General features: G+C 39.2%; 1 protein-coding gene across 1 annotated transcript in view; it reads left to right on the forward strand.

Moving 5' to 3' along the window:
* LOC104966548 (low-density lipoprotein receptor-related protein 1B-like) overlaps nt 1-22,787 on the forward strand; it is a 53,537-nt gene that overhangs the window by 6,057 nt on the left and 24,693 nt on the right. The window contains exons 3-11 of the mRNA XM_010795732.1: nt 326-523; nt 1,946-2,150; nt 5,350-5,514; nt 5,853-6,097; nt 10,342-10,473; nt 10,693-10,920; nt 11,814-11,988; nt 12,281-12,375; nt 16,094-16,243. Of these exons, the coding sequence (XP_010794034.1) occupies nt 326-523; nt 1,946-2,150; nt 5,350-5,514; nt 5,853-6,097; nt 10,342-10,473; nt 10,693-10,920; nt 11,814-11,988; nt 12,281-12,375; nt 16,094-16,243 (1,593 nt within the window). The remainder of the gene's footprint in view (nt 1-325; nt 524-1,945; nt 2,151-5,349; nt 5,515-5,852; nt 6,098-10,341; nt 10,474-10,692; nt 10,921-11,813; nt 11,989-12,280; nt 12,376-16,093; nt 16,244-22,787) is intronic.

A 22,787-nucleotide genomic window follows, 5' to 3' on the forward strand; every position in this document is an offset into this window, starting at 1 on the left:
TGGTTCTTACACACAAAATGCATGTTATAGTTATCTAATCTAAATCTCATAATGTAAAAGCATCAATACGTATTCCGTTGTTACTTTATATAATACAGGTTTTCATGTTATGTTGTAAAATGTTAATATTGCAATATTATTTCTCAGACAATGTACCAGAGAATAGTCTATATAATCATTACTATTAAGAAGAAGAGGTCACAGTTCGCTATACTTTTCTCACTCTCTGTCCAGCACTGTAATGACAAACATCTAGTGTGACATTCCATGGCCTCCTTTAATCATAACATTCTTCTGCTTCTTCCCTTTTTCTCTCCTTGGCCAGATCCCTTTGAGGCTTTCATCATTTTCTCAATCCGGCACGAGATAAGACGAATAGACCTTCACAAGCGGGACTACAGCCTGCTGGTGCCGGGGCTGAGGAACACCATCGCGCTCGACTTCCACTTTAATCACAGCCTCCTTTACTGGACAGATGTGGTGGAGGATAAGATCTACAGAGGAAGGCTCTCCGAGACTGGCGGTACGCGCACACACCCACGTACACAAACGTTTGCTATCTGAAGACTGCTTTTGATGTATTGGCTAAAGAGAGTCATGTCATCTGTGGTGCACAGCTGTAATGGAAGTCTGAGACACTGCCGATGATAACGCTCTGTTTTACTCTCCTGCCGTTACACATACTCAGGTTCTGATGCACTGAGTTGACATTGTCTCTGCCTGAGAATTCATCACCGGTTGTCTGAAGTATTTCAAAAAATACTGCAGGACCAGAAGTCTTGAGCTGATGTTTTACAGTATGTCCCCCTCATAAAATGATGAATCCAAACTTTTCCTTCGCTCTGTATTTCTGTGGGTGACAGAACATTCATTAGGTTTACTTGCTTTTATTTTCCTCTGCGGAACGGTAGCAATCGCCTTTTAGATGTTCCCACTACACCCTTTTGTGAGGCACGTATAAAAGCCTCAGCATCTGAGGATAATTGTAAACATTGAGATTATAAATATGGTGGGACAGCCTTTTTAACATGTTTAATGGAACCCTGTGGAAAGCAATTTTCTTTATATCCAAGAGAGTTTCTTCTCTCAGTATCGACTTTTTCTTTGAGAAGGTATACTTGAGGAATGCAAATAGACACCACCACCAATGCTGCCCCCATGCTACATATATACTCATTCTATCATGTCACAGTACATTTAATTAACCCAAACATGTTATCAAAAGCAACGTACAATAAGTTTAATCAACATTGAGTATAAAAACTCTAAAGAATGCTAGTTCATTTGCTTCAAATTAGCTGAACCTTTTGAAATGCTGGTGCATGAGCTTCAAATCAAGGGCCCTATTATGCTCAGTTTCAGGTTCGGATTTGTATTTTGTGCCTCTACTGTGATATGTTTACATGCTTTAAAAGCCACCTTTTATGCAAAATCAAATTATTCATGTCTTTTAAATATAAATATTTAAATGTCCCCTCTGTTAAGAGATTTGGAAAGTTTCAAGAAATAAGATTATCTCTCTTTCTGTCCTGATCAATCTACATAAAAACCTGTCCGAAAATGTGCTAATCAGATTTTGGCCACTTTGTGATGGCACAATGTGTTTTTGGGTTGTGCAACCTTTAGCCACGAACCAATCAAAACCCGCCCACCTTATCACCTGAATCTCCTCCTCGAGCACCATTGTTTTAGTTTTTTAACCAAAGACTTCACAGAGGGGCGTTGGGAGTGGCAGTTCATTTGCCTTTAAAGCTACAGACACAGAAGGTGGGGGAGAGAAACTCCCTCTGGAGGAAACTTATATAACACACTATAGGAAAGACATAATCCAAAAAGCAGAATTGGGCCACTTGGTTGAGGTGAAGTCAAAAATATATATGTTTCAAAAAGTCTGAGACAAATGACATTCTGCTACCGGTCTCAAATTGGGATTTTGTTGTTCCAGGGGTAACGGGGATTGAAGTTGTGGTGCAGCACGGACTGGCCACTCCGGAGGGCCTGGCTGTGGACTGGATCACAGGGAAACTCTACTGGATTGACAGCAATCTGGACCAGATCGAGGTGGCTAAGCTTAACGGAGATATGCGCACCACGCTGATCGCCGGGGGCATGGAGCATCCGCGGGCCATCGCTCTCGACCCGGGCCAGGGGTATGTTACGCAGTAACTCACACATACAGAAGCCATGCAATTCATCAGACACTGAGATTATTGAAAAAGTGTTACAATTACAACCTCTTTTATTTCTCACTTCTGCATCTCCCTTGATGTATGAATATGTCTGCTGTTTTAGGGTCTATTAAGTCAGCTGATATAGAATACATCAATAACAGTGCTGTGTGCTCCATTCCGGTAATGACAAGTGATGTAGCTAATACTCCCCCAATCATTTATCCAGCTTTACACGCTTTACTACCCTTTCACTCCCTGTGGCTATATTATTATTTTCTTACATTTTAAGCAAGACCTTCAAATATAATGTCCAAAATATGCTTTTTTTGTTATTGTGCATCATTCCCTCCGGGGCTATTTCAAAATCATGGTTGTTTTTCCTGCTGAGATGCATGGGGGGGCGTTTGCAGAATGATAAATGGCAGCCCTTCCCTTTGCCCAGTCAGCAAGCGACAATAGGAAACATCTATTACAGTGCATTGATTGCACTTGGTTTTTGTCTTGGTATAACAAGTGTTTTAATAAGCTTTTTAAATTGGTAAATTCGGTTGTTGGACGACCTCACACTGATTGTAATAGGCTTCTTATTAGCCGGGTCTAATAGGCTCCTTATTGGAACCCACCTAGAAGGCTTTGATAGTTTAGCAACTTTGACACTCACTCTCTTGAATGATGTATTGTGAAGGGATAAACATGGTGGCCAACAGGTACAAACTCGGCTTAAAACACTTTCATTAGGAGAAACGCACTATCACAAAGATACAATACTGAATAATGGATTTCTTTCTTCATTTGCATATTGGCACACATTTTTGGTTTTATAATTGCATCTCTTTTGAAACTGCAGGGTGCTTCTCCCTAATGGACGTATTTTGGTCCGTTGTAACACGTTTGCACTTGACGACCACTAAAGATCGAGGTTATTTCAGTGTTTAGTTTTTCCTAGCATGTTTAACTAGTTGTAGTTTTCCGAACACACATGGTTCAAGACCGAAAGTGCTTTTAATTTATCTCAACTCAATCATCAATACTCTATCTACGCACAAAGTGGCCATCGATCCATCTTTTACTTGTTTAAGGCAAAGGTCAAATAAAAGTGCTGCAAATGCTGAACAATGCTAATTAATGGGGCAGATAGAGTAGACTGACATGGTTAACAGGACTGGCAGTTTTATAAACCACCGCAAAGTGCACTCTTATTTAAAGTTCCTTGCAAATACCTTTCTGAAAGTTTAAATATTTCAGAGAAAATTGTTGTCCTACTATAATATTTTTTAAGGTTAAAAATGTTTTGTGTGCACGACCATTCATCACGAAAAATAGTTTTGTACTTTGGATAGCATTCTAATCATGCAGCCTTCAATTTACCCTGTAAGAGAAGTACTTGGTACTTTAATTAAAATTCATTTGGCAGTGGATTTCAAATATTAAAATGTTTTTTTGGACTCAACATTTTGTTTGTCCTTTCAAAAATCAAGTTTTCAGTCAAACGTTATCATATTGTAACATACCAACAAAGGCATGTATAAAAGGACTGATTTAATTCTAAGTATTTATTTTTTTAATGAATTGTGTTACACTAAAGCAGACAGCTAGCAGCCATGACATGTGACAGCACCTACCAGTCACTCAAAATGGCAATGTCCTTGATTAGAAATTAATTTGAGCCTTAAAATAAATCAAACAGATGAGTTATTTAAAGACCAACTGCCAAGTTGTCATAAATGGAGAAGTTAGCTATAGAAACCAACAACGTCTTTTTTGGAAAACATTTTCTGCTGTTAAGTTAGGCATTCTCAACTACTTTTTGTCTGACCGGTAGGCCTCTTGCTGCCCTGATCCTATCTTCCTATATTAGGTTTTTACTTTTTGCCATTGAAAAAAACCAATAATAAAAATAAATCCCATTGTGGGATATTCTCATCGAAAGTCAACTTTTCAATAGCTGCATGAAAACACACGTGTTCCTTCTACCCTATGTCATTTATTCTAACACTGTTTGTTGAATATGACAATGTCCATTGCCATTCTAAGAAAATCCCATATATGGTACATATTGGTCGAGGTACTTACCATGATGGATTTCTAAAAATATTTGTTAAGAAAGTACATTATACATTTAATTACTTGTAAGAGTAATGACAATGTAGTTATTTATTAATTAAAACAAGATGATGTTTCCACTATTAGCACTACGATCAATGTTTTGAGATGTATCCAATGTTTTTCCTATCTACAGAATATTATATTTAGTTTAGAGATGATTTAAGCTAGTTAATTACACAACAATAAAGAAAAGAAAATGTTCTGCTACAAAATAGGTGTTTTGTTAGTATTTCATGATTTCACATTTTTAATGCATTTAGTAGCCAGTGGTCGTAAACTGTGGGCTGAGTATATGTCAGATTAAGGCAAAATCCAGACATCCCTTAAAATCAATTTCACACTCTTAAGAAATTAGTAATATTCTCATGCACTCCCCCCTATAGTACTCTTTTACATTCCTGAGGATGACTACATCTCATGGCTGTACAGAGTAGGATTAATGGCTGCTTTTGGTGCCTAAAGGCGCATTTCCATTCCAGGGCAATAATTCTAATCTAATTACTTGGATCCACTCAGAGGAGTGGGCCATTGATCAGGAAGGCCGTATCAAGTGAATAAGGCTATTGATCTAGACAAGGATATTTCTTCCTAACACTGTTCCGTTGTCGTCGGTATGTCATTTAAGCCTGAGCACCCATTTTCTGCTTCATTCTGGCTGACTTTGTAGACCAAGGCAAGACAGACGCGTTGCTGCTGAGCTGAAGCAGGTCTCAGGATAGTGCCCATCAATGTTCATTTTCAGGCCTCATTGAGCTGTGAAAAGTCATAATAAAACAGATGGCCTCCCATTTCAAGTCATATCGCAGATGTTGAGGGGTTGAACTGGATCGCTGGTGCTGTTCTTGGACAGTCATCATTGCCACAGTCTATGTTTATGCATACAGTTACACCAGCATTGTATATGTTGTGTTTTACTAGCATTGACAAAAACAAACAGGGGAGGAATTGCTCTATGGATAATAATGAGGCTTAACATCCTGTTCCACTGGATCAATGAAAGCATACAATACTGTATGTGTGTATTGTTGATCGTCTAACGATACATTTTAAGTGTTTCCTTTTCTACTTCCAGGATCCTCTTCTGGACCGACTGGGATGCTACCTTCCCTCGAATCGAGGCTGCGTCAATGAGCGGAGAAGGTCGACACATCGTCTTCAAGGATATGGAAATCGGTGCCTGGCCTAATGGACTGACACTGGATCATTTGGAAAAGAGGATTGTTTGGACGGATGCACGGTATACCATTAGATTTCCCACGTTGTGTTGAAGCATTCACACCTTTTAGAGCTTCCAATACAAATGTATGACATTATATACTACAACAGATTCACCAGTCCTTGCATAGAAAAATTACTCAAAGCTCTCCTTTTGCATTTAATAATGGAGTAAATATTTGGAGGTAATATTTAGAGATCCTAGCACAATGTACAAAAGTGGGTTCTGAACTATTTAAAAGTTCCATCAGTGGACTGGTGGGTTACACTTTGATCTGCCTACCTCTACTGTCCCCCTCTAATGAATTTGAAGAGCAGTTAAACGTTGATATGAGCCTGTATGTTTGCTCGTTTAAACAGCTCCGACGCCATTTTCTCTGCACTCTATGATGGAAGTGGGGTCATAGAGATCCTCAGGGGCCATGAGTACCTGTCCCATCCCTTTGCGGTGTCTCTTTTTGGAGGCAGTGTCTACTGGACCGACTGGAGGACGAACACTTTGGCGAGAGCCAATAAGTGGACGGGGGGAAATGTCACAGTCATCCAGAAGACAAGCGCTCAGCCTTTTGACTTGCAGATCTTCCACCCCAGCAGGCAGCCACAAGGTGAGGACCCTTTGATGGAAGGGGGACATTTCACAGCTGGAAGTCAGGTTAATGTATACTTTGTCATGTTTTTACTTCTAGGATATGCGAAGCAGGGATATTTAGCTCCTTAACAACTGCCTTGCATACAGGCTTTGAAGGATTTTTTTGTCACCTTATTTATGGCAGCTAGTTTGATTATAATTTATTTGAAAGCTCAAAGCCTCATAAGTAGTTTTGTTTTGTTTGTATACACCTTTGTTTTAAATATTCTACAACAATGTTTTTGTAACAGAAGTGGGTAGAAAACTATATAGTAATGAATATAGTAACACAAATGTGCTAAAACACATGCAAATGAAGAAACCAACTGTCAACTGAAACTCTCGCAGAGTTAGTATTTTTCAAAATATTAAGTCTTTTGGCAGTATATTTGAAAAACTAGGTTAGCTAGCTAGCTTACAGCAGATCTCCAATAATATCGGAAGGAATCATGCGAGCACATTGTTAAAATAAGCCAATAAAACCTAAACTCTAAGTACATTTCCAGTGACAGTGACTTTTGCCAACTTCATAATCCCGAACATCAACAAACGCTCGTATCCAAGCTGTGTGCACCACTTTTAAGTGTCCCTCTTTTCGTTTCTTGAGCTTCATTTTTCATTCGCAACATTTTGTGTTTGAATTGTTTTCATTAATGGGCCGCTTTCATTAAACAATGCGCATATTTCGTCAAGTTGGTGAATGTTTTCTAAATGCTGCGCATGTCTTGGCCGCCGTACATGTTTACAAATGTTGCTCAGACTCATTTAGATAAATAACTCCTTCTAATTGTAATTTCTAATTAATTACTTTTCCAAAGAGACAATGATTAAAGCAGCAATTAAAAAGGTTCAGGAACAAAAGAAAAAAAATCAATTTGGATATGTCATAGCTTGAGCTCATGCACAAAAAAGTGCTTAATAAGCTGTTTAAAGTGCTAAATCATCACATCCTATCAGATATCAACCTATGGGTGTGTATTATGAATGTGGGTATAATCCTCTAGTAATACTGGATATGAATGAGGATGCATTATCTTTTAAAACACTATTCATTCTCATGTTGCGCAAAGGGTAGTGAAAAAAACCCAGCATAATGTAATTAATTCCAGCTTCTGCCCCTGCCTTAATTTTGCCTGTCAATCAATGAGCATGTGTCTGCATGAAAAAGGTACTCAGGCAGATAATTAGCTAGCTTGAGTTAATGGTACCTCTGAATGTGTTTTTCTCACCATCCCTATTATTCTAATTGGCTTATGCCACTATATTAAGGCTTGTTCTTCATGAAAAAAAGTGGGCAACCAAATAAGACACAAATATGCCAATGAATAATTGTGGCATATCCAATCATCAAATAAATTAAAGTGAATAATGTGTTTATGTTACAGGAAATATATGAATTAGTTCAGAAACTTCACTAATATCGCCAGTACTTCTGAATCTATTTATGTCACTGAGGCAATCAATTAAGCAGGAAACCTACAAAAGAAGCCAATATTCACTTGATATGCAGATCCGCTTGCAAGATATATTACTTAACTCAAACGAATGACATTAAATCTGTTCCGTACTAAATGTAATGTGTTTTTTCGGTAAAATTGTTGTTTTAACATTGATTTGTGATAGATTTTATTAGCATAACTTCCACAAGTACACTTGATTAACATTTCCACCATGAGTGCCAAGAGTGCCTGTTTGATAGATCAATTGCAATTCCTTTTTCCAGCATTGCCAAGTTTTCTATTTATCCGCCTTTGCTTTTCTTCATATTTCAACCATCATCCTTAAATGGGCATTATTACGGTGGTAATCGGGTTTGCATCTATTCAGTGATTTCTCTGCTTTGCCAGTATGTCATGAGTTAATTAGCTTGTTTCCTTCCTGTATCTGCGTTTTCATGACTGTTCACCATAGATAAGTGTGAGCAAATAAGACTGCTTTTTCAAAAGAAGACAGTCAGCATGCCTAATCCTATTAAAAAGAGCTCAGCGGGGGGGGCGGTGAGACTACTGCCTAGAAATGCTACGCTCTACTAGACCACAAAACATCTGGACCAGAGAAAAAGAAAAAAGGAGGGATGCGTGAAGAAAGGAGACACCAATACGCAGCTGGTTTTAGTTATTCAGCAGGTACCACAGTGAAGCTCCACTGGAGGCATAAACAGCCTGTAAATGCATTACGTGTCACTTGAAAGACAAGGCTGTGTTTTTACATTGGCTAACAAGCCTTTTGAAATTAGGAGGCACTTTGGCGGTGCAAGGTGATGACAGTTGGAACAGATCATTTGCTGATTCCTTACAGAGAATCACAAAGAAACCTGTATACCTTTTTACACCTTTTTATAAACAAACTAAAATAAAAGTAATTACATTTTCAGAGATTTTGACTAATGAGATAACATAATAACACTTCCGACTACAGTCAATAATGGCTCCACTCATTTATCTTTTCCGCTGTTGGGTTTGGTACACTCTATTGAGTGGCGTGACATCTTCTCTATAGGCCTACTGTATATTGGCACGATAGAGTCTTCAATATACCTAGTAATTGTACTAGTTTATACTGTCCTTGATCCTGGTTAGGGTTGGTTAAATTAATTTCGACCCAACAAATTACAACTAATAGCTACCAAAAAACAACATTCTAATGTTAGCTTAAAGGCTACAACGGTAGCTTAAATACTTAAATGCTACCATTGTAGCTTTTAAGCAGAGCCCTATATTACAGGCTGGTATTCAGAGTTACTGGTCTTAACAATATCGTATCAGCAGCTTGAATATTAAACATTTAGCGAACATCTGGAAATTGTATTGTCTAATTCACGACAGTATAGCGACCAATAACATAGGGATGGCTTAGCCTTCCATAGCCTTCATAATTCTCTCCTGCTTCTCCTTGTTTACCTGTTTCTTTAAGGTATTTAGGGAGAAAAGAAGCATAGTGCAGGAACATCTAGTTTTATGTTTTTACACACATCAATGTTGTTATTCTCAATGTGACTGTAAGCATTGTAATTTGTATGCCATGTAGCAGATACATAGTTATTTGCAGGCAGACAGACCACATAGTAATTTTATCAGCAGTATTACAAAAAACAAATATGCATCTCTCATTGAAAAGAAGCAATTGTATCAGCAATACAAAGCTTCCTTGAATTTGACTTTTTTTCAGGAGTTCTGTCATTTTCAGTGGCTTAACATTTCTTCCGTTATGTGTTGCAAATACATATGACAGTTTAGAGCAAACAAACACTCTGGCTCTCTTGTTGCTGTCTGTCATCCATTAAGAGTATGATTCAGGTGAATGCAGCATTGTTCAGTTTTCTCCCTATTAGCATACTGAGTCAGCTGGGTGCTGTTGCCAGCTCGAGAGATAGTTGGATTTGTTGTCGTCTTCAATAAGCTGCATTTGTGATGCAATGGGGTTCTCCAATGTGTTGCTGAAGGAACTACGGGAAATTAGCTTTTGAATGAGCTTGTTTGACATGAATCATCCAGAGTCGATGGTGAGAACTGATGTGTTTGAGGCCTAAAAAGAGTTTGCAGCCTCATGGGAAATAGTTTAACCAAGCTTGACTTACCTTAGTTTTGCTGAGGTGATTTATTCTGACTAGTTTAGAGTAAGAAATTCTTAAAATTGACTTATTCTAATGTGCTTTGCTTATTATAGAATCTGTCAACAACTAAGGTTCTTAAGATGGATAACCTGCTACCCTACAGTAACAGTCTAACTGAGATCTTTCTTGAGAAGTGACAAAGAATACAAATCTGAATATGTCTTTTATTTGTACTAATATATGTCAATGTCTCGAAAACTAAAGGCCCAATTCAACAAGATATCAACCTAAAAACCCAATAACAAGAAGGAAAGTCAATCAATCTCAGCAAAAAATGGTCCCAACCCAACATTTTCTCTTAACACTCAAAAAGGAGCCCCCTGAAATGTTCAAACTAGCCACACTTGTTATGAATTGATGACATGGTTTAGTGAAGTGTCACGCTAAAAGCTATTTTTGCTATTGCACGGTGAGAACCAGATCATGACTACTGTATAGATATTTTCAGCAATGATTTTTTTCTGAAAGTATTGTTTGTAAGTTTGATGTGGGAAAGGATCAAGCCCTATTCAATTCCAGGATTTATCATGGCGTATCTCCTCGATTGGCATCTCAACTTGTCATGCTGATCGTTCTGAAGTGTTCCTTTTCTCTTGCCTTCCCATCAGCCTCCAACCCATGTGAGGAGAATGATGGAAGTGGTCCCTGTTCGCATCTGTGTCTCATCAATTACAACCGCACTGCGTCCTGCACCTGTCCACACCTGATGAAGCTTTCTCCCAACAAACAATCCTGCTTTGGTGAGCCAGAACACCTTCCTCATTTTTCATGCTTTCTCCTTATGTAATCAGAGCATAACCATAGGACACTATAGAGAACATGTGAAGTTGCTTTTGATTGAGGTAAGCTTTTACATACATATGGTTATTATTATCACCCTCTATACCGAGTCTGACAGAGCATTTTGGCAAAGTCTCAAAAAAAATCTTGAATAATTCCTTTATTAATGATCTCACCAGCGTTGAAAAGGTTCCTCCTGTACGTCCGGCGGTCTGAAATCCGCGGCGTGGACATAGACAACCCGTATATGAACGTCATGACAGCGCTAACGGTGCCGGACATAGATGATGTCACCGTGGTGGACTATGATGCCCAGGAGGAGAGGATCTACTGGGCTGACATCAAAACCCAGAGCATCAAACGGGCCTTCATCAATGGCACCCAGCTGGAAACCATCATAAATGCAGGTTGGTGTATCCCAGACATCCATACTGAGTACAACATCTAAGCTTGCATGTGGTATGTATTACAATGTTCAGTATAATAACTACTATGGATAGGTTTGCTGACACATAATCTCTCTGCAGCAGTGGAATTCAATCCTGTTTTGATTGTTTGTTTCTGTGTCGGTTACTAACTTTATTGAATAGGTTTCTACATTTTTGTAGGCCAGACCAGGAAGTTTGCATCGCAAAGTCCCCCTCGACAAAAAGCAATGGGATTTCGCCATAGGTTTTCCTTATATGGAAGAAAATAAGATCTCTGGCAAACGTTTGGTTATGATACTTAACACGTATTATTCAGCAGGGTATATAACATTTACACAACAACATGATTTTTGAAGGATAAATGTGATTGGCAGGAAATAAAGTGTAATGCTATAAACAAACTATATCATGGTCGTGGTCGCGAGGCTGTACATCACCACCGCTGAGCTTGAGGCGGTTTCTTTTGGCACAAAGAAGCTTCGGACATTCACGAGTGGAGTATTTACTGCCATATTTGTGTCGAAGATCAAAACCTGCCAATCTATTCCGCTTGGGTTAACCACATGACATATTTCAGGCTTCAAAAAACCATTGATTTTGAGTCAAGGGAACCGGAACTGGTTAAATGCAAAGTATGATCCAGTCTTGAGGACTCATTACTGCACCACTCTACATGCTCATAAGAATTACATTTCTATCATTATATTTTTTTTCTTCTTTTGACATGATTACAAGGCATAACACAAGTAAAAATGTATTACATTGTTGAATACCGTCCATTCCTTTATTTTGTTTATGTTAAATCTAGCCTGAGCTAATTTACATTATAGTTTCACTAAGGAGTGACAGTTTTTCCATTCTCTCCTTGACAGACATAGCCAACTGCCGTGGTCTGGCTTTAGACTGGCTTTCCAGGAACTTATACTGGCTCAGCTCCGAAAATGACGAGTCACAAATCAATGTGGCCCGCTTTGATGGCTCCCTGAAGACCTCCATCATCCACGGCATTGATAAGCCAAGGTGCCTTGTAGTGCACCCCGCCAAGGGGTAAGTAGATTAGAGCAGTGTGTACACTCCATCAGTGCATCACCTTCAATGCATAGTGTTAGGAAACTTCACTACAGACCTCACCTGTGCTAGGGATCAAAGCCTTGTTGTTGTAAAAATAAATCTAGGGTTCAAACATTTCTACAAGGTTGTCCGGTGGAACAAAGTCTATTGGCTTACATTCATGGTTCAAATAATAACAACGTAGTAATCATTGACTATGTTTTAAACCTTATTATGTATTCTGCCTGACTGGATAACGCACTATTCACCTCACATCTTTCCCACACAGAAAAATCTATTGGACAGATGGCAACACCGTTAACATTGCCAACATGGACGGGAGTAACAGCAAGGTCCTCCACCAGAATCAAAGGGATCCTGTAGGTCAGTATGAAGGCTTTAGATGGCACACTGAGTTAGCATGTTTGGACACATTGATGCTCCGTGCATTCATGACTGGTGCACTGACGTTGTTCATTGTTGTAGAACAAGGGTACAATTATCTACAGCTTGTGATAACCACATACCTTATTTGAGGCCTCTGACCAACAACACGTTGGAAAAGCCATTAACTACGAGTGATTTTGAGGTGGGAAAATGCTCTTTCCTCAAAGGTGACCAAGCCATGAAGATTATTTCTTTTTATTTGCAAATATACTTTTTTTTCCCCCATCTCTCTGTTCAGTTTACATAAACGTAATATTTTACATTCACTCTATAATCTAAGTGCATTTGTTTGTTTTTTGGGCTACATAAATTGAAGAAATGTGTCTGCGTTAATTGATTATGGGTTCAATTTATGGTAATATAATTCAATTACATTTTCCAGCATCAACATCTGTGCTGCCGCTTGCACCACTTTGCATCCATGTTCACTTCCTTCCAAATTAATTCGATATAATTCCCCCTATTTGAACCTTGAATTTGCGAAGATAACCCGATAAAGGTTTTTACATGAACGTTTAGGTAATTTCAGTTCGCATTAATCTGTTTATAATCAATTTATTTCAATGCATGTGCAGGGATTTCAAATTCAATCAGTAATATTTGTTTATGTTGAGATGCTCTTCAACACCCACCGCCTTTGTGATGCTATCTTAACAGGAAAGTAACACAAATAGATCAGTTGGATATTTGGGTCAAGGGGTCAGATTGGCTATTTCTTTCAAACCTACACAAACATAGGGCTGAACTGGAGGAACAATCTTTCCAGCCTACACCTCCGCCCTTGACTTATTGATTCCCTAATACTTTTTAATCGGTTTTCAACAAAAAAACAACAACATTTGTGTTACTTCTTTTCTTGTTTTAATGCCTACAGACATACATCAGGCTGCCAAGGTTAACGATTGGACGGTTCTTTTCTACGGATGCTCTTATGGCTTCTGTACAATATGTTTCTTCCCATTGGAGTTAATGTTATGGATATAAATGGTGCAATTTAGCATCAATGATACATGAACCAGTCCTGGACTAACCTTGTACTCTAACATAAACGATCGTCACGATGGAAAGTATATAACTTGGGCGAACAAGAAAGCTACGAAGATCCTGGTTTGCTTTACAGTATATTCTCGTCAAGATATTTGTCTGCAGGTATAGACAGAAAAGATCCAACAGGGCACACTGTCATTTTCAAAATTGGTGGCTGGACACCAAAATTGCTTTGTAATGTTAATGACTCTACTTTGAACTGCATATTGCTCATGCCCGTTGTATCCCACTTCCATCTACCAAAGGCCTGCCTTCCACGTTGCATGATGACTTCTTATGTTCCGCTTCACCTATTGTGCATTGTTGAGATTGAATAGCTGCACATCTCTACAGCAATGCTCAACACCCNCCCCACCCCTTCTATCACCAACAATTTTGTCTCACTCTCTGACTGTTGGATCATTTTTTAAAGGCTCCCACAAATATGGACGTGGAGGTGCTGTTGTTTGTGTCGTTTGAAGTGACATATGTGCAAATAGAACCTGAAGGGGGCACTTCTTCTGAAAGGATTTCTTTTTTTCGAGCACACAGCAGACTCAAGCCATTTGTACTCATCTGTGATACTCAAGCCAAAAAGGCTAAAAAAGCAAAGAAATCCAAACAATCCATATCTGAAAATCCAGTTCTCTCTGGATTAGATCTTTCACTTATTGTACAATCCTCTCAAAAAACAGTACAGTAAGTGTGTGGCCGGTTATAATACCCTGTATTCAAAGAAGAGAAAGCACCTTTTGTAAAACCATATTGCAGTATAAATCTAACCAGGAGGACATTGCTAAGGATAATTGTTCACAAAAAGCAGCTGAGCAGTAGAATCAGCCGGCTGTCTAAACAGTCAGAAATATGAAGGAGTGTGGTACTGGAGAGGAATCATTGAGCAGGGGCAGTGGATGTTCTCTGCTGTGATGCACTGCCAGGACAGGAAAGTGCTGGAATGTAAGATTTTCTATCTTGATGTATCATTGAGTTTTGGGGGCCTGCCACCAGCATCCCTATTTGAGAATATTCTCGGAAAAAAGGGTAGATATAGAGAATTGTATGCCGTAGTGAGGAAATGTAGTCCTTTTTGATGATATGATTGTTATATTTGTACATACAGTATTAATCTCACCTAACATACAAAACATTGATTTTCTACTGAGCACTATCACCATATTTATAAGCAGAATGACGGGTGGCAGGAGCTCGTTTCATTTAGTCACAGGCATGTGGTGCAGTGGGTTGTGCGTTGGTGTTTCGGTTCAGAGGGTCACAGGTTCAAACCCCACTACAGTCAGCATGTCCCTGGGCAAGACACTTTGTCCCAAATTGCTCCTGTGGGGATTGCCCACAGTATTGAGTATGTAAGTCGCTTTGGAGAAAAGCGTCTATTACATTACAAGTGACATGTAATGTAATGTATTAGCAACTAGCTTTTTTTTGGCAGAAAGAAGCTTCGGACATTCACAAGTGGCGTATTTAGTGTCATATTTTATGTCGGAGATCAAAACCTGCCAATCTTTTCAGCTTGAGTTAAGCATAGAACTTATATCAGGCTTTAAAAAAACATTGATTTCGAGACCAGGGGACTGCAAGGTGTGTTACAGTTTTTAGGACTCATGCTCATAAGAATTACATTTCTATCATTATACTTTCTTACTTCTTGCGTGTTAACTCTATACCCCATGATGCATGCCTAAGTGAGCCATAGCTGCTCGATTTAGCAAAAACAATCAGCTGCTCCTCATTTCAAGTGGCTGTTGTCACAAAGCTCAAGGTTAAACTCCCACTTTGTCAAACAAACTGCGCCATTGTCTTCCCTGTATTTCTTCATTCTCCCCGGCTTGTCAGCAATACAGATAGCAGGGCGCGTCCATATTTCACTGGCTTCGTTTATGATTATGGGGTAGACCTGGGGACAAGCGTAAATTAATGACGCATTGTGACTGTGAATCTGCCAGACATAAATCCAACACATGGTGGGAGACAGTGAGTTGTCCAGGGGTCCACAACTGAAATTGCCTTCATTTGTTCATCGTTTACAGCGGTATTCTAAAAAGAGCCATCCAGTTGGCCAGGAAATAGATTTAAAAGTAGTCAGTCTCACTATTGTTCATTTTTCATGCCAGCTGGAGCTCGTATAAACAGATCCCCACACATACTGTATGTTCCAGTGGACCCATAAAGCTTTCTATTAGCGTACTTTTATTTAACCAAATACATAGAGCTGTTGAGGAAATGCAGCTCTGTCATGTGCTGTTGCAATACTGTTGAAGTAATAGGAGAATTATTGTGGGCTGCATATTAAATGTAGTCAGAGTAACCTGAATATAGTCATTTCCCCATATGGTGCAACTCATTACAGTACAAAGGATGGTTGAGTCAGCTTTTTATTTCCAAGTAATAATGTTCTTTGTTCAGTGAAATGTCTCAAATGATACATTTTTCCCATTAAAAAATGTCACATGTATGCTTATCTACTCTTTTTTTACAGCTTATTTGCTTTTTCATGATTTAGCTTGTTATTACTCCTATTTTGAATGACTTCGATACATTTTTGCTTGTCTTTTTAGGGAATCCTAGCGAAACGAGTGCTAACCTGGCGTCCTCTCTTCACTTGTCCCCTCAGGTCTCTCAATAGACTACACTGCCAACAAGCTGTACTGGATAAGCTCGACCAATGGCACTATCAACAGGTGCAATCTGGACGGCAATGGGCTGGAAGTGCTGGAGACTCTAAAGAGGGAGTTATCCAAAGGCACCGCTCTGGCTGTGATGGGTGAGTGGAGCTTGTCACGAGTGCATCAGATTGCCATTAGGGATTAGTCAGGGAGTGTGCAGGGATTACGCGTTTAACCAGTTAAGTGGCTGGAGGATGGGGCTATTTAGCCGGCCCCTCGCAACAGTTGTGCTTCACTTTGTGTGAAGTACCACGGGGCCACAGATAATTAAAACACAGTGCAGCAGTGATATACGATTGATTTTCTCACCCCCTTTTGTAATGAAAAGGGAGGGGGATGTTCATTATGTGTTTATTCTGGGTATCCGTGCTGAATCCGATGCGTCACATCATCCATCAACTCGCAGGTTAATTTAGTAATCTCCTGAAATCGAAGTCAACATGTTCTGGAAACAAGCCATATGTGTAAGTGTGGCAGTCTTCCCCTTTGGCTATTTTTTCCCCACTTTTTTCAGATTTTCTTTGAAAATAAAAGATTCCAATTATCACCATTTGTCATTGGTAACCAGGACATATACCTGTTCAGTCATTACACACTAAAGAGTAAGCGTAATACCGAGTGCAAAGCGATACATCAACCGTTATTGGTTTTATATTAACCAGAGTTATTTGGCCTGTACCTGTACACTTCAAATCAGTGACAAATAAAATTAAATTCATTGCCGCTTCTTATTTCTTCCCTCAAAGATCAGTATTATAATTTTAAATTGTCTCACACTGCTGTAATCTCGACAATTGGGAAGGGTCCCAGCGAGTTATGCAAATGCACTCTTCTTGCCAAGATTGGTAATGAGGAGGGAGCAAACATATTGAACAGTGCCGTTAGATGTGTAAGTGTAATTTGTGTGTGGGTGTTGGTGTGTGTGTGTGTGTGTGTGTGTGTGCGTCTGGACTGGAAGTGCACTTTCTTTTTTTTAAGGAAAGAAATACAATTAGTGTTGTCAGGGTGATACTTTGTGTTTTTTGAAGCTTGTTATTGATCGTGGCTGGCCTTCGTTTCATGTGTTCTGGGTATCTGTCGGCATGTGCTGAGAGCGTAAACACCACACTAACACAGCTGTGGCAGAATGGAGTCCCAATGCTTTGTTAGATTCAGCCTTCTGCAGCTCCCAGCCTCATATTTGTGGCTTTTTACAGTACATACTTTGACTATGGAGGACTGTTTCTTGGTAGATGGAGACTTCATTATTGCGTTTCACAAATGGAAGATAAAACCGGAGGTGACATAGAGTAATGGCTGTCTTCCTGCACTGTAGCAGGTACAGCAAAACAGTGAAACGATTTTAGCGAGTCTCCATCAATCAAAATTAATGACATTTTTGTTATGTTGAGGAAATTGTTTCGAATAGTAGAATGAACAGCACTGTAACTGTATTGTTATAATACTCTGTTAAATAGAGAAATTCCATTGCAGATTTATCATATGATGAATTTCAATGTAGAGAAAGTAGCAATCTGGTTGACTTGTACATTTACATTTGGATTCATGCAGGCATGAAAGTGTATTTAATGCTAAGATGACCTCTTTTAATGAGATATGAATTGCTTTTATTCTTTCCAAATAGGCATAGAATAATTGTGGAATGTCTATTATGTTGCGGTAAAAATTACTGAATTGTTAATTTAGTAAAACTAGAGCAGTATTATCAGCAAAAGTAATTAAAGTATTAAGAGTGAAAGTACTCAGTATACAGCTCTTTTCATAGTGCCTTCAAATATATTAATATTTTTCTGTTTTTATCACCACAAATACATGTCATAATATTGTATTGTTGCAGTTTGTCTTAAAGAGGCCCTGTTATGCTTTTTGGGGTCCTTGGACGCCTTTGTTTACTTTCATTACATAATGACATCACTATTCAATAGTAACACTAGAACACATTGTTCCGGAAAAGCTAAGGGGTGGGACCTCTCTAAGCGATTGATCAATCACAACAGAGCTGTCCATTCAACCAATCAGAACACACTGGGCTCTGGTTTCAGACAGAGGGTGAAAAGAGGTGCTGCAGTACAGGCAGTATGAGAAAATAAAGAGCTTTTTGAACAGCATGTACACGATAAGGGCACAAAATACAAACCAAAAGCCAATTGTAGTTGTATTTAAATACTGGTTCGATTGTGGTCCATTACTGCATACAATCGTATAAAGCATAGTCTTCTTTTTCTTTATCCCAAAAAGTAGTCCAGTAAAGAAGTGCAGTATTGACCTTGTGAGTAGAAACATTAAAAGCATTAAATGGAAACAGTAAATTGTATAGTACAAGTATGTCAACACAGTACTTAAATACAATACTTGACTAAATGTGCTTAGTTACATTCTACCACTGTACATTCAGATATTAAGTGTTTTATGTCAATCTACTGTAAGTGGTCAATAACACATTAAAATATAATTGTTCTGACACTTGAAGCCTTGAGTGTTACAACATCACTGTGCACTACTGTATGTGCATTTATTCACATGGATTTCAAACATATTGTACCAATTAAACACTACAACATGAACGTTTTCTATAAATACTGTACCTGAGTAAAGCGCACATTTTAATTTCCACATGGTAATCGCCGCATTCAGCTGTGATAGGCATGCCAACTTGATGCTCTGCTCACGGATGACTCGATGAGCATAAAAAACTGTAAAGATGATGACCTTACGTGTGTAAATATATTTTTTTTCTTTGTTTGGGTCTGCCCCCCAAAAAACTGTTTTAAGTCCTGCGAAAGTCAAATAAGACGGTGTGTAAAACTACACTACCCAGCCAAAAAAAAGTAACCAGTTTGATTTAACTAGGCCAGTAGGTAAGGACTTTCCACTGGATAATAATACCCCTGCATTATAGCAACAACAACAATAATAATATTAATAATAATAATAGCAATAATAATTGGGAGGGGGGGCGCGGCTGTTCTTATGTTCTCTGAGGGGAGGCTCACCTTCCCACACTTTCAATACTCCTGCTGTAGACCATTATATACTTGTGAAATGTATAGGGTCAGCTGAAAAATGAGAACGGGGGAGACAGCAGGGCAGAAGGCAGACATGCCATTTTCCCATCTCAAGCTCCTTTAGTTGACAAGCGCATAGACTATTGCTGATGCCCATTACAGAGTAAAGTCCCTTCTTGCAGACGTTGTTGTTTTGTCTCCATGGTGAAAGATGCAATTAAGTGCATTTGCTGAACATTCACTCTCTTTACTCAAAAGTTTCCCAAGTCTCCCCTTTCTGTCTTATTTGTCTTGCTCGCTCACCAGACTGCGATTAGATACCTCATGGAAAAGTACAACATGGATAATGCAGATGAATGCATATGCGACCAGTGCTAGGGAAATAACTTGAAGGTATTGGCAAGTGATTATGGGTAATTAAGACCTCTTGTGCAATCAACAATAATTAGCCCCCAGTGGTTTGACTCTCTTCTGGCTTTTACCTCAATCAATAAGTTCGACGTGGTCACAGTGGTTTGTGATTATTCCAAAACAAATTCACTTATAGACAAGGACAGTTTGAGTTGTATGGTGGATGAGGAAGAGGTTATTCTAGTGAGGTGATATCTGTGGAGTGGAGAACAATCAAACCATGAATTTCTCTCTGATTGCTGCAGAATAAAATACAGTATCACCTGCTGCTGTAAAGGTTTTGTCAGGATACATCCATAAATGTAACCCTTACTGTGAGCTTCACTCTAATTGATGGAACTGACAATTTGTCTCATGGGCATTGTGTTAAAAAAAAACATGGGTTTGCTTGGATTTCCTTTTGGCTTTTGTGTTATTTTGCATGCATTGTCTTGAAGATTGCTTCGGCCTGGCTGTGAAAAGACGTAATGAAGGCACTGTTAGTGACACAAGGTCGATCCACTCAGATCCCGGGGCTCTGTTACAATTGGATTGGCTTCAGGCAAAGGTAAGGGCTTCTATTTAAAAAAAAAGAAAAAGGTGTGGGTGATCCATCAGCCCTGACTTGCCTGGAATCAAACTAGCAGTTGAGGTGGAAATTGAATATGATGTGCCACAAGCGAGCAATCACAGCTAGCCAGCGGTCCCCACGGCATCAAATTAACACAGGGTGCAGAGCTAATCTAAGCTAGCATGCCCTCCAGGGTCAAATGTTTGGTAAACTGCATGTATACTGTCATTTGTGCTCATGGGAATGTGTCTGATTTGAGAAAATAAGTTTGACATCCCCTGTTGTAATGACATTTAGCCCAAAGCTATTAATGCAAGTGGGAATTGTTTGCCTGTGTAGATTTATTTTTATTTTAAATAAATCAAAAAAAATGGAGTTAACAAAGCAGTTCCTCACCTTAAAGGGATGCACGTACTGTATGTGTGTGATGTGTGAACCCTTTTGACCGCACTTGAAATGGGATGGAACCACGGTAGGCTGTCCAAAACTGGATTTGAACGGGTCCACCCCGCCCCGTCCCCAGAACTACACATGCTGGCTATTGTGTTTCGCAACATGTTCTCTATGGCACGTCTCTACTGGGACTTGTAGTTTTAAAAGACGTTTTCATATTTCCCATAATTAGAAGTTGCCATAGTATCAAACTGTGTATACCCCTGGAGGTTTATGGGATGACACATTGGTATTATCTCATTTTAAAAATATCATCTATAAATGGGTGAAAATTGCTTGTGTCCAGCATTAACATTCATTTCATTTCATTTCAAACCTTTATTTAATCAGATTGGTCCCATTGAGATCATAGATCTCTTTTTCAAGGGAGACCTGCAGCATATACTGTAGGTTCCACATGAAACATAAAACAATAAAGGACATCATACATTATATTTACAGGATACATTTACATAGTTATAGACATTTACAAGTGCCCATATTATCAACGAGCATTTCATTTACATTACATTACATTGCATTTAGCTGACGCTTTTATCCAAAGCGACTTACAATAAGTACATTCGACCAGGAAGATACAACCTTGAAGAAAACAGAATCATATACAGTACATCAGGTTTCATAGAGCCTGATGTACTGTATTTGTCCTGTCCTGATTTCAATGGGGAGCTCATTCCACCATTTTGGAGCCAGGATAGCAAACCCACATGTTTTTGCTGATGGGAACTTGGGTCCCCCTCGCAGTGCGGGTGCAGCGAGCCGTTTGGTAGCCGCCCGCCAGTGAGGGGTCGATTGGTTAGTGAGGAGAGAGGTAAGAGTGTTCGGATAGCAACGTGGGCGATTAGGGAAATATAGACGAGAAGGGAGGACAGTCGACAGTAAGGTCCACTGTTATGCGTTGGGAGGAGGTGGGGAGAGCGGAGGGCAGAGGATGTCCTGGTTCGATTAGGAAGAGGGTAGTGGTGGTGGTCACAGAACTGGGGCCCCCCAAAGAAGCCTCGCCAAGAAGGGGAGGACTTACATTAGGACGTTTGGCCCCGGATTAGCGGTTTGTGGAAGGTGAGACGACAGAGTTAAGACCGTTAGTAATAAAGTAAGTATACTGCACAGTGTCATTATTTATACATAAAGTATGTAGTGCAGAGAGGACTAACTTCATGAACTCACCAATGGACAATATTTATGGATCCATAGACCGAACCTACTAACAGAATGAAAACTTTGAAGTACAGTTATTGGACGAATTTTCGACTCCCAATCTGATGCAAAAGAAAAAGTCTTTGTTCAGGACAAAGAGTGAACTCCGGTCCTTTTCCGATCAGTGACACTGGAAAAATGGACCCGACCTGATACCACTAACAATATGTACTTACGTTGGACGGATAACGGACCTGTACAATCTTACGGCGGATAGTGTCGCTGACTCTACACAGTGTTTAAATTTCGTGAATGAGTAGCGACATGGGATATTATGATTCCGTCCAAACGGTAGTGAAAGACATTCTCCCGGAGGTCAGTAACCATGTGCAAAATAAATATTTCGAAACAACCCATTTGAGGGCATAATATAGACCGAGAGACTATCGTGTCTCTCAACGTTCGTCGATAACAGACTCTAACGTAATACATCATAACAATCTACACGGTTCTCGTTCCTGACAGAATCCATTCTGTCGAAAATACACGCGTCGAGGTGAACGAACCTTTGTTAGAAGTCGTTCTTAACTTTGACTCGTTAAAGTAAGTAGACGTACAAAAAATTTCGATCCGATTTATGTGGGGGTCGCGCACGTGAAGCGNNAAATAGAGAACTACGGCAGATATGTAATATTTAATGCAGCCGAACCGTGTATTAAAATGCCGTTATGTGATGACTTTCAAAGAGAAAAGTAAGCACACACGGAATAAAGTATTATTATTAATTTTTTTTAAATAATTCTGTCTGTTTCCGGTATTTGTTAATGACAATGTGATGTGAGATGTGAGACTGGGTTGGAGAATTGCACAGTGGAAAATAATGTATCTATGCCACAATTTTAGATGCAAATTTTGTTAAACTAATACGTTTGCGCTGTGGACCAACATTATACATTGACGGGGAAGGGGGTAGCAATAAAGATAACACCATTTAAACAGTAACACAACATAACAGAAATAATATCGATAGCAGCGTCCCTAGCAACCACCTTGGTAACAATGAAAACATTGAATGAACACAATTTC

The sequence above is a fragment of the Notothenia coriiceps genome, unplaced genomic scaffold (genome assembly GCF_000735185.1).
Source record: "Notothenia coriiceps isolate Sejong01 unplaced genomic scaffold, NC01 NC01_scaffold00037246, whole genome shotgun sequence".
Classification (NCBI taxonomy): Eukaryota; Metazoa; Chordata; class Actinopteri; order Perciformes; family Nototheniidae; genus Notothenia; species Notothenia coriiceps.